Source organism: Melanaphis sacchari, unplaced genomic scaffold (assembly GCF_002803265.2).
Source record: "Melanaphis sacchari strain LSU unplaced genomic scaffold, SCAv2.0 Contig47_pilon_pilon, whole genome shotgun sequence".
Lineage (NCBI taxonomy): Eukaryota > Metazoa > Arthropoda > Insecta > Hemiptera > Aphididae > Melanaphis > Melanaphis sacchari.
Window position 1 is genome coordinate 1,224,253 of NW_020271320.1, and position 19,727 is coordinate 1,243,979.

The window sequence follows — 19,727 nt, forward strand, 5'->3', positions numbered from 1 at the left end:
GATTGAAGGTAATTTCTAATAGCAAACTAGATCAAGTTACTCCTTAGGGGAATTAAAAATTGATGATTCCCAGTATTTAATTAAAAACTAAAAATCCAAGAATATTTAAGAAACCTAAGTTTTCAACTAATCCGATTTTGTTGTAATTTAAAATGAAATGACTCCGGAAATTTTAGATAGTCATCAAATGTTGATGTAAGAATATCCTAACAGTCGTAATATTTTTAAAATATGATTGATAATTGTTTTAAAATATTTATAGACATCTGACGTTTTTAACGTTTTAATTTTTTTTTTTTTTTTATCTAAAAAGCTTAAGACTATGTTACAAGTTTACTCATAAAGTGCTGTTCTAACCACAGAGTCTTAAAAATATCGACTATTGATTCATGATAAATTAATAACAAATAACACCGATTTAGGTAAATACAAGTCGTTATATTATCAGAAAAAACAAACCGATTATTGACAAGTTTGACCTATTGTGTAGTAGGTATGTAAAAAAAAAATAAAATTAAATAAATAAATGACTAATGATAAAAAATAATAGCTGATGTACGCTTAGAAGTGTAGAGGCTGGCAGTGATCGCAACGAGCGATGAAAATATTACAGCGAATCTCTGCGAGCGCAAATGTGCGCAAACACGACGTTATGCCGCGCAACGACACGGTTTTCGATTGTACGCGAGAATCTTATTTTTATCTTCAACAAATTAATGATCATAATAGAGCGATTCGTCGCGCGTTTTTTTTTCCCCAGTTTTATGCAGTCGCTAGCGCGTTATCAGCACGCCGCGCCGATTACCAGTGTGCCGGCCAACTACGCTGCTGCACCTAACCAGCAGCTGCTGCAGGTGGTGCCCCCACGTAATTGTATACAAACAACGCGTTACGTGTTATAAGAATTATTAATAATAATAATAATAATAATAACGATGATGATAATATTAATGTAACGTAAATCGTGATAAACAATAATATTTTTCTGAGATTTCGTCAGTAGAAAAAAAAAACCAAACGAACTCAAGTCGCGAAACAAACGATATGAGAAAAAACGCGCGTAAAATATTTTCCAATCATCACAATAATAATAATAATAATAATAATATTGTTATTATTGTTGTGTGCGCGCGCGCGCGCACGCACGCCTATACGTCGTCGTCGGAACGGCGGCAGCGGCAACGACGACGGTCAGGTCTGCAGGTGGTGCGGACACGACGGTCGGTGCCGGTGCCGGTGCTGGTGCGGCGACGACGACGACGACGACGATAAATTATAATTGCGCGGCGGGCGACGTCGTATCGTACACACACACACACACACACGCACACGCGCGCACGCAAACGGTGACGGCGGTGAATATGTAGGTTTACGGAGTAGTGGCCGGTGCTGCCCCGCACGCCTCACCGCCGCCGACGCCGTAGTGGCGTACTCGTTGTGTAGTCGTCGAAGACGACGACGGCGGCAGCGGCGGCGGCATCTGCCGTGGTGGGGATCGGCCGTCGGCGCAGTGTTCGGCCGCAACCGCCGCCGTTCGCTGTGTTTGGGCACGTTCCATCCCCGGCGCGCAACAGCGACAGCACAACCAGGCAACGGCAACACTACCGTAGCACGAGCGCGAGCGGCGGCCGCGTACGACGCTTACTTCGAACGTAACTCCGAGTTCGCTTCACGGTTTTTCGCCTCTCGACGTATCTGCAAAACATCGTATTCGCGCGAACCGATTGCTGCGCTGTGGTGCGACGGACACACGAGATCTCGTCTCCGGACACGTCGTCGCCGACGATAAAAACATCAAATCCTTTTTCGACGGACGAAATCACTGTCGTTGTTGTTGTTGTTGTTGTTTTGTTTACGTCCGTCCGCGGGGACTCGGTGATAGCAGACAGGAGGACCGATAATAAAAATAATAGTAATAATAATAATAATAATAATAATAATAATAATAGTAATAATTGTCGTGTGTGTGTGTGTTGCGCGCGCCAGACGGTTACTTGTTGATTTGATTTTTTTTTCCCCGATTTTACTCTTTCCGGACGCGTTTCCCCCGACCGCCACGACCACCTACTCCACAGGCACCGCGACCCTACCGAAGTGGATTCGGCGTCATCCGTCGCGCGTTTCGTGAACATCTCGCTCGCACGCGTCACACACACTCGCTCGCTTCACGCGCACACACACACACACACACACACGCACTCATACGTACGTACGTACACACACGGGAACGTAACTGGCGAGTGCTCACACACGCGAGCGCGCGCGCGCACACACACACGCACACACACGGTTGCACAGTCACTCTCGCACACATTCACGGACCGGATGCCAAAATAAAATCGCGCAGCCCGCTTTTCCGCCGGATGCAGTAGCGGTCCCCGAGCACAGCCACAGACTTCGTCGAGACACCGATGCGAAGACGGTCGACATGTAGACGTCATGATCGACATGATCCGCCGGCCGATCGTCGCCGTCGTCGTACCCGCCATAGCACTTGGCCACCTCCATCTCGAGGGTGCACCGTCGTCTTGAACAGCCGCCATGGACCATTCGGCTGCGGCGGTCCACACGTCTAACGAAAGGTATGTCGTCCTTGCCGTATAATGACAATATGAATTACAATAATGACGTCGTGTTACTACTGGTTACGTTTGGCGTTACTGCCGTTATCTATAATGTCGTCGTCGTTGTCGTCCACTCGACGATGGCCCTAACCGTGCGTCGTTCGCCGGCGTCCTCCTGTCGCCGACGCGTTTCGTCCATTGGCACCCCCTTTGTTTGGCCTCTTGGGTGTACCCCGACGCCTCGAGCTCGACGGTTTACACGCTGGCCAAATTCCATTGCCAACGGTTGCCGCCGATCAGTTGTCCACTTGTGTTCCTTCGTTTTCAAGGTCGGCTTAACGAAACCATCTGCTTGTCTGTTTTGCATTCTTTCGTCATGCATTTCACTGCACGTCCTGTTTACAAATTGCCAAGTATCACACATTCTCAGTACCTGTTACACTGTTAATATACATTTTTATTCTTCTTGCCTCTGTATATTTAATTTTTTTTTTCCTTTATCTCGAGGTAATCGAATCAAAAACTGTTTTTATTTATTTGAAACGCATGGGCTCCAATCAAGAGTTCTACGTCTCCTCGTGCTTTGTTTCTGTTTTCAAATATTATCGGTCGTTGGCACATTTTTCAATATTATTTGGGTAAAACTAGTATGTAATTTTATTCATTTCATTTATACAATAGGAAACGTTCCTTTTCACAGTATTTCTACATTTTATGATCTTTGTTTAACATTTCAATAATAAAGTTCAACATAATCAAAATGATTATTTTATTGAATTTATTACCTAAGCCCCTAAAGTAGAACAGATATGATGATAAACTAACTGCAATAACAATCAATTTAATTTTGGTAGATACCTACCCAAGTAATTATATTGTTGCAAATATATGCTAAAATATTAATTTACATCTGCTTATGACTAGTCTCGTATTTCATTTTAGGCGCATAGGTTAGATGAAGGTAACTAAAAAACAATAATATTGAAATACTCATTTAATTATGAGAAAATTTTCAGAGCATTAACAAAGTAATGTTTGAATAGATATTCATCAATAATTTAGAATCACTCAACATTTATTGTACTCAACTTATTGTACTATTTATTATAGTGCATATTTATATTTCTTTTTATAATAATTTAATGAGTAAAAATTAGGTAACCTGCCTACTTACTTTTATTATAAAAAACTAAAGCTAATATACCTATTGAAGTAATAAGACATTTAGTATTATCTAATTATTCTAAAAAAATAAAATGTATTAAGTATTAGGTTTCTATTTTATTATATTTATTAGTCATGCAAAAAGCAAATTTTTTAGATAGATTTTATGTGTTAGAAAAAAAATTCACTTCATTTGTTATACATTGAAAAATGTAACCTTTATAATTTATGGGTAGTTAAATTAAGTAGTATTCAACTATTTGATGATTGATTTATGTTACTTGTCTTATATTATTCAAAGGATGATAGTTACTAAAAAAATATTTGGACATTAAACATTTTTACAAAATAATAATGGATGATTAAGTATACAGGGCATATACTAAAAATTTTAAAACACAAAGAAAATAGGTAAATACATTTTATAAAAGTATTGAAAATTTAAATAATATGTACAACACTCTAAAATGTTTCTAGCTTTCTAGGTAAAATAAATTTGTGTACTAAAAATCTATAATTTAGGGCGCCTAAGGATAAGGTAAACAACTTAGATTACAAATAAGCTATGCTGAAAAAAATACAAAGTTAACATTGTACGTAAACAATTGAATCCATTTGTTATTTTCTAAAAATAACTTAGAATTCATCACATTAAGTTTCTGGCTACCAGACTATTGGCGTCAAATTAATGTTTAATTTTGAGTAGCAGATAACTAATATTTATTTATTTATGTACGGTATACATTAATGTTCTGAGTGTTGTTGAATACCTACCTAGTTAAAGTATATTTAAAATTTAAATATCAACAATATTTTTTGTTCCAAAAATTCTTTCTAAATATCTAGATCTATCGTGTGCACCTTTGTATTCTATAATTTTGATTTTTAAATAATGTTTTAATATTGTATAATAGTGGTTTATGACATTTTATTTTAATTTATTAAATTATTCTAAAATTGGGGGTAAAATGAAAACAATATAGAATGTTAAAATGAAACATGTTATTGGTAGGTTATATGAAATAAAACTCCTTTATAAATATTCGATACAATGCAGACAGTAGAATATTTAACTATTATTATAAATTTAAGAAATCTTAACTAGTTTTATTGGTAGAATTATTTTATCTTAACTATTTATTATTAAATAATGTGATACATGTACATGTTTTATACTTAGTTTATTTTATTTTGTAAGTTTTTTTTTTTTTTACTGTATACATTGATATTGATACAGTCACTTTTTATACATTTTTAATAATGAAGGTTTTGGATTGAAAAAAAATTTTTATGAGGCTTAACTCAATTGGTTCAGTCCAAACCAAAATCTAAACTTATAATAATTTAATAATTATACTAATTGCTTTTACTTTACTTAAATATATTCTATAAAACTGTTGTATTTTTATTGTTATTAATTTAAAAAGGATCAACACATTTGCTGTAAATCTAAATTACAATTACCAAGTTATTGTGTCATTTTTGTGTGACTATTGTGTGAAATTAATGTAACAAATTTTTATTTTATTATATTTATGATTTATGACTTAAACATATAACATAAATACTAACTTTTCCATACCATTTTATTTTTTATACAAATGAGGATAAGAGTTATGAAAATGTAATTTGTAAATTTTCTAAATTAGAATTAATAAAAACTAGATAAGAAATTTATACAAATAATAAGTCATTGTCTTTAAAAAATATATGCAAAATATATCTTAGTTTATAGCACGATAGTGCTAAATGTTTTCGAGATCTTTTAAGTATTATTTAAGGAATTTTAATTATTATTGATGTTTATTATATTTTATTGATTACACAAATTAATATTCAATCAATTTTTCATGCAATTTTAAGTCTAAATACCTACTAATAAATTTCAAAAAATGAACAAAAACAATATAAGTAGGTAGTATTATAATTATAGAAATGTCCATCTTATTCTCTGAGGTATGTTACTAAAAACAAAAATGTACCTATGAATCTTTCAAGTTTCAAGAATTATTGGTCAACTAATTAAATGGATTCTTAGTTCAAAATTTTAATTTTTTAAATTTAACTTAAACAAAAAAAATCTAGAAGTAAAGATAATTGCTTACATTACAATAGTAGTTTGTCAAAACTATTAAACATCCTATATTTTGTATCAATTATAATTAAGGTCTGAATTTATATTTTTTCAATAATTTTAAATATGATGATGATATGCTTCAAAAATAAACCTACTTATATTTTTCTTACATTTTCTTAAAAATAAGAAAAATGTATTTTTTATGTAAAATTATGCATCAAGGTATACTTGAACCTTTTGGAATAATTAAAAATACAAAAAATGCTACTCAAAGAGTGGATTAAGAATAGAAAATTGAAAAAAAAATTATAAATTTTGGAGCAATGTATAATTAACTCTCGTTTTTAGTGATGACATATCAATATATTCTAAATAATTACATATTTAAATGTTTCCCAAGACTAATAAAAAAAAATTAAAAAAATAGTTAAAATATTAATATAGCAATACACTAGTAAACATTAGAAATCATTATATGATAAAAAATCAATAATCAAAATTATAAAAACAGACTGCTTGTTCATTGTGACCTAAAGAGAGAAAATATTAATATTAATTTGACTGTATAAACTTGTATAAATCATTTACAAAAACATTACAATGTTATATTGATGAATAAATATAGAACTCAATTATACCATTACATTAAATTACTCTGATTGTATTGTTAAATTATTTAAAAAAATCTTTAGAAATAGGTAGTATCTTCAACATAAATATTACTTTTAATGACTAAAAATTAATATTTATTTTTCATAATTTACAAATATTCCCAAATTCCTAAAATAATCTTAAATGTACAGCAAAATCTTTTTCTACAAATTCTATGTTTAATCTTAATAATTTTCTTTCACTCTTATAAAAACTGCATACACACAAAATTACAGAAGTATACCAATAATTAATTTTTATCAAATGCAATTTTTTCCTAATTCTGTTGCCTTGACAAGATTAGGCTAGGTAGATAGTTAAACACAATATTATAAATGTAAATAATATATAGACATAATAATAAAAAATTTTAAATTATTATTTTTAAATTGCTCACAAGATAATTCATCATTTTACAATGAAAAACTAAAGGAATTTCTATTTGATTTCTACAACATAACCTATTTTTATTATATTACCCATATAATTTATAATTATTACCAATTATATCATAATTTAATTCAGAATTTGAGTCTTAGTTATGATGTATATTAACTAAACTAGTAAACACCTAAAGAAATATATATATCCCTTTATCTAAGAAATTGTTAAGCAAAATGTTGATTTGATGACATACATTTGATAAGCTTAATCAACACATGTCAATAAATAATAACAATGTTAATTTTAATAATGTTATGTAGGTTATATCAATGCATTTAGATGGACTCTGGCTTAAAAAAAGTCATGAATGGTAATGTTTTGCATTTGTTTTTATTACCCTATATCCTTACTTAGTAGCCTTTGGAGTTCAGATGTGCATGTGCATGTGTAATATCTTTATTATTATTTTATTTACCTAATTGAAATACATTTTTAGATCTATCTTGAGGTATATATATGTATTACCAAATTAAAAATTAATACTGATTATGATTTATTTTGTATTTTTCCTATTTTATTTAAATTAGTATTACCTAATAGAAACTTAAGCATTTGAAGTTCAAATAATTTAAGTTTTCCATGTAAAATGTTTTTAGATTTAAGGTTCAATGGTTTTTCATTTATAAATAAATAAAAAAAAAATAATAATTTTTATTATAGTGTTGATTTTAGAGAAAATTAAATAGGTGTTTATAATTTATAAAAGAATAATAAGTTGGCTACAAGAAATAAAATTAGTATAGCTTACTATTGTATATTTGTATGTTTTAACTGACCTTTAGTTCTAATTATCATACTAAAATAATTAGGTATCTAAAAATGTCTATGTAAATGTACAAATAAATACAAAAGTTACTTTTTAAGTAAACTTTGATAACTAATTATTTACAGAATTACTGTTGTTGGGTACCTACTTATTAATTTTCTCAATACCTAAACATTTAAATGTTTTTATAATAATTGTTATTTTTCATTAAATTAAATACATAATATCAAGTTCAAAATCATTTTTAAATATTAATTTGATTTTATAGATAAATGATAAATTAATTATTTCATATATTGTTTTTTCAACATTAAGTGTTTTCAACTTAATTATTAATATTTAGTAATTTATATAAAAAATAAAAGAATTTGGTAACTAAAATCTTTAATCTTTAATAGCTTTTTATGAAGCAATATTTTTATTTGCTAAACATTTTATCTTAAAAATGAAATAATTGTATAACATTTAATTTTTATATACCCTATTTTTTCTTTAAATATTATATTGAACTTTTAAATCAATTTGTAGAGTAAAAATTCATATTATTTAAAATTAATGAGAAAATGAATAAGAAATTATATAGTTATCTATTTTCTTAAAAAGATTTTATTTTTATTTTTTTGTCGTATATTAAATTTAAATTATTTAAGTAATTAAAAATTTCCAAAATCAAATCCATTGAGTCTAATAGTGTATTCTATATTACAGGTCATCTGAACATATACCTCAACCCTTGATTGCAGAGGCTCTAGATACTCCATCAAATTTACCGTCTACAACTACATTAACTGTTTTAGTAGTTAAAGATGAAAGAGGATATGGCATGAAAGTGTCTGGAGATAATCCAGTGTTTGTGCAATCTGTAAAACAAAGCGGAGCTGCAGAAAAAGCAGGCTTACATAGTGGTGATAAAATTATTAAAGTGAATGGTGTTAATGTGACACACTCTACACATACAGAAGTGGTTGAACTTATAAAATGTATGTATACTTTTTAAGAATATATAAGGCCAATGTATGATAATTTGATATACCCTATTTTCAGCTTCTACCCAAGTTGAATTAACAGTTCAACAAAGGCCTTTATTTATAAATTCATCAAATCCTAATTTAACATTACCACCTTTGCCTTTACCGACAATGAATTCTTCTACTGTATCGCCAGTAACACCGTGTTCCTCAGTAACACCAACCAGACCTTTGCATCACCATCATTCAGCTCCTGCCCGTGATCGAATTACAGGACCTCAACCTGTTGATGTATGTATTTTAATTTGAATTACTTCAAATAAATTTATTATTATATTCTTTAGTAGTGTTTGAATAATACATTTCTAAGATACTGATTTAGCATATTTTAAATAAAAATAATTTTAACATTAACCACTAGTTCCAAATCTTATAACATGATATTTATCAATGTAAAAATGGTACCTATAATGTATTCAAATAAATTCTTCAAGCACTAATCAATACTATATAATTTAATTACTTAATTATACAAATTTTTTTATAAATTTAAAACAATTTTAAAGCAATTAATTGAAATCTGTAAAAATTTCAAGATACTAAGATACTAAATATGCTTTGTACTAAATTTAATTTTAGAAATCTTGTAAGGAACTTTATTGTTATACAATCTTAATACCATGCTGAAATACTTTTCACTCAAATTTCACTGATGTTATAATATAATATTTAATAGTAAAAATAATATTATATAGAATATAAGTATTTTTAAATTTAAAATTTATAATATTTTCTTTTTTAATTCTAATATTAGTAATAATATCTTTGTTATGACAAAAAACTTAAAAAAAAAAGAAATTAAAAAACTAAAGATAATTTTAATGTTTAAGGTGGAACAAATGAGGCATGTTGAACTAGAACGATGGCAAACATTTAGATTAATGCTAGAAAAAGAACAGAGGTATGTGGAGGTATTAAAAAAAGAACTTCATAGATCATCATCAGATGTATCCAATGGTGATAACTATAAATTGAAAAGAGAATTGACTGGCGCTGAACGTCGAGTTAAAACATTGCAAGATCAATTAACTACGTTCAATGAAATACCGGTATTGTACAATTATTTACTATAAATATACTATTGTTAATAGTTATGTGTAATATAATGGGACTATTATTATACTTAAATAAAAAGTCGCATGATTTATTTTATAGAAAATTAAAATATTAAATTTGTGGTGTTGACTATTAATTTAGTACTTAATATATTTGCAGATTTTTGATAATTTAAAACTGAAAAGTTGAATTTTATAATACTTATACCTAAATTTGTATTTTTTATAGTGTTTAGAATTTGTGATTATATTGCATATTGTAGCTTAAAGTGTACAGTAATTTTAGTTTTTGGTTTGTGTTTTAATGATAATATAATGTGTTTAAACCATTGAAAGTACTAACATGTTTTAAAAACATTAATTTATTTTATTGTTTATAAAAAATGTTTTTCAATTTTTATTTTGCCAGTGCATAGAAATATGTTAATAAACATAAATTAAAGGGCGATGTTTTTAAATTTTATTTAACTCAAAATGCATATTTTATAATTACCTAGCTGGATTTAAAATTAAAGAAAATGTATTAATATTTTTTCCATCTTTAAATTAATTTAATTAATAGAAGACATAATGTCATAAAAATATATTGGATTATTATGTTTAACACTATTTTTAAAGCACTGTATAATGTTTGTTGAGTCATTGACTCTAGAAGTATAACTAAATGTACATATCTGCATTCTATACATTTTATTTTAAATTTATATTAGCACTTGCTTAAGATATTTTGTTATTTACTCCTATTTCTTTTCATTCCAAACTATTCTATTTTTACATCTTTAATACCCTATTTCCAGTTCTACGTGTTTTGTACTTTTTTTTTTTTGTTTAACACGATCGTATGCATATTTATTATGTTGACAGCTTTGTAATATTGTTGCACAAGCATCTTCACTTCAACCTCCTCCACTACCACCAAGAAACCCACCACCACTACCTCCTAGAAATCCAACGGCCCCTTTGATTAGTGATAAGCAGTCGAATAATTCACATATCACTGGTGTTAACAATAGTCAAACTGTAAGTACGCGATGATTGTTTAAGACAATTAATAGCCTATTATACCTTAAAATATGCCCATATTATGTTACTTCAAATTATAAATTTAAATTAAAAATAGTATTTTATTTAAATTAAATCATACAAACCTTAATAGATTCACTGAATAAAAACTGTTTATAAAAGTATTCATATTCAAAGTTAATAATTTTAATTTTAATACAATAAAAATACACTCTGTCTAACTTATAAATGCAATTAAATGACACCTATCATCTATCTTGATTTCTGTAATACCTTCAGTTTTATAAAAAGCTCCATCTGCGTGTCTTATTCAATGTATACTGTTAGACTTATCAGAATGGAAAATAATACAAATACATTATTGCATAAAGCAAAATAAATATTTTAGTATGTTGATTAATTATATAAAACTTTGTAAAAAGCAACATCGTAAAATAAAATATTTTATTATTAAGTACAGATTTAAGAGTACTAGTATTAATTTAATATACTAAAATAGTTGTATGGTTAAATTGCAAAAAATAACTATCATTTAAATTGTTATTTTTATTCTATAATATTTCAATCATTATATGCATCTAAAAGTAGTACCCAATTCCATGTCATGTTAGATTAGACATTATTAATTATATATTTTCTTTTCAACACACGTTATGCTTAAAACCGATGGAGGGAGGTAGGTACTTAATTATAAATAAGTTTGTTTTAAACTGTTAATATTGCATGGTAATTTTATAAAAATGTGATGTGTGTATTCTCTTGTTCTGTTTGAAATGTGATTTTTGTAAGATTATAAATGTATGTAGATTTTAAATATTAATTAATTTCTTCGTAGGGATATGGGTTATTATTTCTTAAACTCTATTTGATACATTTTTATTTATCATTCTAATATTTGTAAGATAATGTATAATTCTATTTGTGTGTGTCTATTTTCGTTGCATTTAACTATCACTATTTCTTTCAGGATTCTCCTAACCTTTCATTATGTCATCAACGTACAAAGTCAAATCCTGATCAACTTAGCGAAGGTAAACCATTAGGTTAGTACTTAATAGATATTAAAAACAAATAATTAAAAATAAATAGTTACAAATACTATAGCTTCAGTAATATTGAATTACTTTTTACAAAATTAATTTGATAAAATAAATTTTAACATAAATTAACACTAGTCAGTAGTAAGTATATTTATAAAATAAAATACTTATCTTCTACAACAAAACCAAAATCTTATACCAATTCACTGTATCACTGGATATTATAAATTGTATCTATTGTATGTTGAAGTATCTGAAAGTATTATACCAACTGAGAAATGATGTAATTTTTTGTACACTTCATTACTCATAAAGTATATTAATAATTACAGGTAGTAAAAAGTTAAGCTTATCTGAATCCTTCAATGATTTGCATTTTGTTAAACACTCCAAGGGTGGATTAGCTTGGGATGTAGTATCACCACCTCGTCAAAATTCTCCTAACAGATCTCCTGATATAGCAAACCCATGTGATAAATCACACATAGAAATGGTAATATTATTAGTTTGTTGTTTTTTTTTTATTATTATTATTATTATTTATACAATTACGTTATTCTATAATTTGTTTAGAATAAATATGGTGGTGATCGATGTTCAGTTGATTCTTCAGATTTAAAATTATCTCAAACTCCAATAATTTCAATGGAGGATGATGAAATTTCTGATCAAGAATCTGTAAGTTTACTTGGAATTTGTTAAAAAAAAAATTGTTTTTTATTAATATCAATATTTTTAAAATTAATCTATTATTTTTCCAGAGCCACTTAGAAGAACATGGCCCATTTAAAAGTTTTACTAAATTAGTAGAACATAATGCACATTTAGCAGTATTTTTAAACTATGTTATATCAAATAGTGATCCCTCAGCTTTAGTATGTACACAAAAAGAAATCATAAAAGAACTTGAAAAAAAAAATTATTAACATTTTATTTTTACAGCTATTCTATTTAGTTACAAATTTATTTAAAGAAGGCAATGCCAAAGAAATGAAAAAATGGGCATATGAAATCCATTCCAGTTTTCTAGTGCCTTGTGCTGTACGGTTTTATAATATTTTAGTTTATATTTGTAATAAAAATAAGTTTAATTAAATTATTTTTTCAATTACAGCCATTGAGACTGACTAATATTGAAGAGAATCTTGTTCGTGAAATTGATGATATTTTACAAAAGGATTCGGATCGTGAAGAAATTTTACGTAAAGTATGTTAAAGAAAAATGTTTATAATAAATTTTCTAATTTTTACACCAAACAATTATATCAGGTGTTTTGGAAAGCTCGAACCAAAGCCAAAGAAGAATTAAATGAACAGTTAAGTGATTTTCGTCATAGAAGAACAGCCGGTTTAGGTACTCTCTTTGGCCCACCTGATTTTCAACTTGATGATAGTATTAATGACAAAGTTAAAGAATTAAAAATAATTGAAATGATTCTTGTTCCTAATATGGAACCATTTATGTAAGTATTACATAAATATTATATGTATACTATAATATTAATATTAATGTTTTTTAGAGAGGATATGGACAAAGAGATTGTTGATGATAGAAGATTTACAATGGCAGCTGCACTGGCTACAGTTATGAGTAAAATATTTGGGCTTCGAGGAACTCAATTTAGTTCTCTTTTAGATCGCTGTCCTACATTTGTTTCCAAAGAAAAATCTCTTAAAGCTAAAATTATAGGAAAATGCAGAAAAGTATTTACATTCTACTTACTTTTTGAAGTTTTATTGTAAAATTAATTACATTTTATTTACAGTTTACTACTAAAGGACATCATTTTGTCGCTCATCAGTATTTTACTGTGACCTATTGTAATCATTGTCAGTTAATTATTTGGGGAATTGGACCTCAAGGTTATCAATGCACAAGTATGTGTAATACCATCAAATTTGTTTTTAAAATACATTAATTAAAATTCATTTTGAATAAACATATTTCTTTTTTAGATTGTATTTTAAATATTCATCGTGTTTGTGTGAAAGTTTTGGATGAAAACTGTCCTGGCCCAATAGTGAAAAAAGATAAAGCCAATGATCGCATTAGTAAACTTATGGATAAAATTAGACCGGAACGTGAAACTCGAAGAAAACCTGGTTTGAACTTTGTTCAAAGTAATAATTTTTTTTGTGTTATTTAACAAAATCATTAATTTATTTTATTTTGATTTGTTAAAGTTGAAAAATCGAAGAGACAATCTGAAGATTCTGGTGATGTTGTCGGAGCCCTTCCTGAAAAAGATTCTGGTAATAATTCAATTACATACTTATAACTAAGGCTTGGAACTTAATGTACTTAAGATCATAAAAATATGCAAATACAAATGTTTAATAAAATACCAAAGCATGCACTTCAATATGTGTTTATTTTTAATTAAAAAAAGATAAACTTCATACAAATTAAATTTAAAAAAAATGAAATGTGAAATATGGAGTGCTTATAATAATTGCTTTATTAGAATTATTTCAGATGAAATCATAAAATAAAATAAATTTACTATGAAAAATATACTGTTTCTATGCATTTTTTTTTTTTTTAATAAAACATTAAAAATATATAAATGTATAGAATATGCAATAAAAAAAATTGAATTTGAAATATTCATATCAATAAACAAATATGTATCGAATCCGATTTCTTCTATTCCCCAAACAAATATGCAAATGCTTTAAGTCTCGAGCCCTGCTTATAACATTAATTATAAAAGAAATTTACTTGATTATTATTTTTTTTTTTATTTTAATTAATTAAAATTCTATTTTCAGATCGAACAAGCTTAAGCGGTAGCAGTTTTCATTTTAAAGCTGATGATAGTTTTAAATCTGACAGAGGAGATACAAGTACAATTGAAGAAATGTAAGTTATAATAAAATTTTCAATCGTCAAATGTCATAATCTATAATAATTATTATTTATTTTAGGTCTCATTGCCCAAAACTAAAACCAACAGGAATCTCCATAAACCGATCTGAAAGCTACAAAGAACGTATTCACCAAAAGGTAAATATTATAAACTTAAACAAGTTGCATTTTTTGTTTTTTCTTAATAATTTACTTGCTAAGTATATAATTACCAATTAAACTTTTACCATCTCTATTTACATAATAAATTAAAATTCTAGTTAATCAAAAAATGAAATAAAAGTTTATATTAATTGAATTCTTTTAATATAATCTTTCTAAAATTATGATAGGTCAATTATTTTATTTACATTTAAAGATAGAGACAGTAACTTAATTAAGATTAGTCTGTTACTTAGGAAGTAACTTAATTTAATTTTATATTAATATTTATAATTTCAACTATTTATTTATAGCGTCAAATTCGAGAAAGAAGAAAAACTAGTGATCCCAATCTTCCGTCAAAATATAAAAAGTTGGTCTTTTCGAAAAAATTCATTAATTTGTGCATTATTAATAATTCTGTTTCATTTTTAGTGATGTTGAACACGAAATGCAGTTTTCATTTACACGAAGTGATAGCTCTTCAAATTCTAATTTATCAACTAAGTAATTTTTTGGCTTTTATTTAATTGATAAATTTAAATGACTTACTTAATTTGCTTTTTAACTAGAAGCTTGGACAGTCGTAGTACATCATTGGAAGGCATTGGACAAGGTGGAGAGATGACATCTTGTTTAGATAGTGATTCTGATGATGAATTAGATTTACCTGATTGGGCTAGTAATGTTCCAGCTGAAATATTGAATCAGTTATCATCTAAAGAGAAAAAACGTCAAGAAGTTATTAATGAACTTTATCATACTGAAAGATCTCATATTCGAGGTAAATCGTTATTTAAAATAAAATATATATATTTTTAATTTGTTAAAATAAAGAATTATATTATGTATATTTAAATTTACTCGTATTATTTTTAGGGTTAAAAGTTTTGGAGCATGTTTTTCATCGACCTATGAGAGAACTGCAAGTATTACCACAAGACCAACTTCAACTGTTATTTGCCAACCTTGAACAAATGTTTGAATTACACTCTCAGTTTTGTAATGCCATGAAAGCAGTCAGAAAAGATAATCAAGTTGTTCAAAATATTGGCCATGTTTTACTTAATACTGTATGTATTTTGTTTAACATAAATAATTAATTTTAGTATTTAGTTTAAAACATACATTTCATTTTTCTTTTTTATAATTGTACATCAATAAACCTCATTTAAATTATATAATAAATATATTTAGTTATAATTTTATTTTTATTTATATTAATCAATTATCAAATAAGCAGGATATTTTATATTTTAATAATTAATTTACAGTTTGATGGAACTGCTGGGGAAGTATTTCAAAAAGCTGCTGCTACATTTTGTGCTCGACAACAAATAGCTTTAGAATCTTTAAAAGAAAAAAGAAAAAAAGATACAAAATTAAATATATTTTTAAATGAAGCTGAAGGTAATCCTGTATGCAAACGTTTACAGCTGAAAGATATTTTACCTACTGGCATGATTAGGTAATTTTATTAATTATTTAATGATCACAAGACTTGTGAATATATATACTAATATATCTATTTTTATTAATTCTAGATTAACGAAATATCCATTATTATTTGAAAGTTTGGTGAAATGTACATCAAATGAAGAAGAATTATTGAATATAAAAAGATCCTTTGAAAGAAGTAAAATTATTTTAAACCATGTAAATCAAGCCGTTCGTGAAGCAGAGGACCAACTTAGATTATCTGAAATACAAAAAAAATTAGATGCTTCTCCGTTTGAAAAAGTTGATCATCCTCTAAGTGTTGACTATAAGGTAAAGAAAATATTTAATGATAGTTAAATATTATATAAATTATTATTTTAAATACAATATAATTTATGCATAATTTTTTGTTATTGTTTATTGCAGAATTTAGATGTAACAAAGCATAAATTAATACATGAAGGTGGTCTGTGGTTAAGAATTGGTGGAACTCGTCAAAAAATGATAGAATTGCATGTATTGCTTTTAGAAGATTTAATTATTTTGTTGAACAAAGTAGATGATAAATATGTTTTAAAATATTATGGTTTTCAAGATCGTACTCCTACATTAAGTCCTATTATTAAAATGTCAACAGCTTTAGTCAGACATAATGCAGTAGGTCAGTGTCAAAAGTTGTTTATTTACTAAAGAAATATGTACTTTAATTCACCATCGTGATCTTATTTTATTTAGACAAAAAAGCTATGTTCTTAGTAAACACTTCACAAGCTGGTGCTCAGATATATGATTTAGTTACCACTTCATCAAATGAACGAAAAACGTATGTCATTATAATTTAACTGTTACTATTTTTTTTATTAACTAACAATAATTCTTTTTATTAGATGGTTTCGACATATCTCAGAAGCAACTGAATCCTACAAAGCTCGCGAAGGAAAAATAAAGAAACAAGAACAGACCTCTCTTCATGTTATTGATTACGAAGACATAATACAGGGTACTAAAAAAAAGTCGTAAGTAACATTAAGTTGCTTTTTTAATACTCAATCTTATATTTTAATGTCTATAATTTTCAGGGTGACTGAAAGTTCGGAACCTCCTAACAATAACAATAATAATAGTTTAAATAGTTCCCAGTTATCCACTTCATTAGACTCTAATAATTGTGATACATCTAAACATGGTAATAAGAATAATTTGTTTGAGATCAAAAGAATTTTTTTTCATGTACATTTTTGTTAAATTAGGTAATGAAAACTTTCCAAATAGTGAAGCATTGACAATCACTAACAGCACTCCTGTGTTATCTAAAACTCAAAAAAGTCCACTCATTGACCCATCGGAAGTGTTAGTATCACAAAGTTCTGTACTCAAAGCTGAACCAGTTATTACACACCTTGGTATGTAGTATTGATTAATCAATGGTAAATTTGAATTTGATAATACTTATAATATTGTTGTCTATTATAGAAAAATTACGAAGAAATAATAGAGTAATTGAAGAAGCATTAAATGAACGTTTACAATTAGTTGCTGATATACTAAAAGTGCCCTTATCAGTCTCTAATAAGACATCAGATGGTCAAGACATTTCAGATGAGCCAAATGAAATTTTACTTACAGCTGTGTCTCAAGGTACATTTAATGATTTATATTTAATATTATAACAATATGTAATGTTTTCATACCTTTTAGGAAATGAAATCATCACAGTATTAAATGAATCGCTGAGTATGACTGATGTTGATGCTATTGCTGCTAGTTTGGGAACGTCAAATTTAACCTCAAATTGTAGTTTATATAAAGCTTATGCTTCACAATTGTCTCGGATCACTAAAGTTAAACCAATTGTAGCTTCCTTGAATTCTCAAATCACAGAACTTTTGGTAAGAAATTAATAAAATAAAAAGAAATAAACTATTATATAATTTTATATGTTGTATACTCAATAAATACTCATATTCGGATAGTTGTTGCTGAACGTATTCACATAATAAACTAACTAAACTTGTCTATTTTAGATATCAACCACTAAACATGGTAAATTGGAAGAAGATTTACGTAAAGAACTTCAGACGTATCGAGAAAGACTACATGCTTTTCAAGAAAAATCAATAGGATCTACTAATACTGAAAATAATAGTAATTATTAATTTTATGAACATGTTTTTATTCCGTTCAAAATATTTAATTACTGATAATTCTTTGGCTGATTTATAAATATTAATTATTTAAATTTAAATTATTTATTTTTAGAAACTGAAAGTTCTGTTGAAAACACTTCCACTGTCAACAGTTCAGAGAAAAATGGCTCATCATCAGAGGTAAGATAAATCAAATATGAAATTTTTTTCAGACTTAGTGATATATTCTTGTTAATTAACTTGTTTCTTAAAATATATATTTATTTAAATCAATATTTTTTTTTTTATTTTCAGGTATGAGTGTATTTATATTTAAATCATCAATATATAATATACACACTTCACCAATATTTATGTCATATCATGCCAATACGTTTTCACCGTGTCATTAATAGTCTACCGCTTATAAATTGTATCAATATCTTTTAAATCTTTAAATTCAAAGTATATATTTGTTTATTTATATTTTATTATTTTATTTAAATGATAATTTTTCATGAAGGTAACTAACAAATGATCATTGTTTTATTTTTTTTAAACATTATTTTACGTCCTGTTTTATTTAATTTTTTTTAAGACTGTGTAAAAATACCTATACGATTATTTTAATAAAAATAACTTTACAATTTAACTTACGATACCTTAATATCTTTGAGATATTGCTATTATTTTTATTATTTATTTATTATGATTTTTTTTTTTTTTTTTTTTTTTTTTTATTGCTGTTTTAAATTCAATTTAATTGTTAATACTTTTAGTTATATGTTTTTATTACTACTTAATTTAATTGTATGTGTTTTTTTTTTTTTTTTTTAGTTTTACATATAAAGTGTTACTTGTTACCATATAACAAGGTTTGCATAATTTGTTAATATGTTAAATTAATTTAAAAACAAATTAAATTGTAAGCTTTATTATTTGCTAAGCCAATATAAGATTAGCTTTAAATACAATTCTTACACCTATCTCAATGTTTAAACATGAAAACTTTATTTTTAAATACATAAATAATTAATAGCACAGGAACATTTTTATGTATTGTATGTTTTTATGTTACAGGTAGGTACAATATTAGACCAAACATTTTATTGGTTTTAATACCTATCATTTATCTTAAAATATATTTCAATATAAATTATTGTAATACAATTTATAAGTTCACAACTAATTAAAATCCTATAGTAGAGGTTATCAATATTCCACATACATTTTATATATTGATGAAATATTGTAAATTGATTCAATATCATCATGTTATAAATGTGAACTATCACATATTATTCAGTCAGTAACAAGTAATTTGAGTATAATGGTGTTA

General features: G+C 27.0%; 1 protein-coding gene across 1 annotated transcript; it reads left to right on the forward strand.

Moving 5' to 3' along the window:
* The first annotated feature begins 1,478 nt into the window (after positions 1–1,478).
* Positions 1,479–18,845, forward strand: LOC112598299 (rho guanine nucleotide exchange factor 11). The gene is made up of 34 exons (XM_025344695.1): positions 1,479–2,582; positions 8,375–8,646; positions 8,711–8,925; positions 9,525–9,743; positions 10,614–10,769; positions 11,740–11,815; positions 12,145–12,305; positions 12,386–12,490; positions 12,574–12,687; positions 12,755–12,853; positions 12,927–13,019; positions 13,082–13,275; positions 13,333–13,516; positions 13,579–13,690; positions 13,769–13,933; positions 13,997–14,065; positions 14,585–14,675; positions 14,741–14,819; positions 15,137–15,195; positions 15,258–15,329; positions 15,395–15,606; positions 15,702–15,895; positions 16,097–16,290; positions 16,367–16,592; positions 16,689–16,923; positions 16,998–17,085; positions 17,150–17,278; positions 17,342–17,448; positions 17,513–17,665; positions 17,736–17,900; positions 17,961–18,151; positions 18,287–18,407; positions 18,522–18,589; positions 18,704–18,845. Exons 1-34 carry the CDS (start codon positions 2,542–2,544, stop codon positions 18,707–18,709), a joined length of 4,665 nt encoding a protein of 1,554 aa, XP_025200480.1. The 5' UTR covers positions 1,479–2,541; the 3' UTR covers positions 18,710–18,845.
* The last annotated feature ends 882 nt before the right edge of the window (positions 18,846–19,727 follow it).

Coding starts and splice junctions, on each gene's coding strand:
- LOC112598299 (XM_025344695.1), top strand. CDS start 2,542: ATGGACCATTCGGCTGCGGCGGTCCACACGTCTAACGAAAG. Junction 13,691..13,768: donor TCAAGGTTATCAATGCACAA/GTATGTGTAATA, acceptor TTTCTTTTTTAG/ATTGTATTTTAAATATTCAT. Junction 13,934..13,996: donor TGGTTTGAACTTTGTTCAAA/GTAATAATTTTT, acceptor GATTTGTTAAAG/TTGAAAAATCGAAGAGACAA.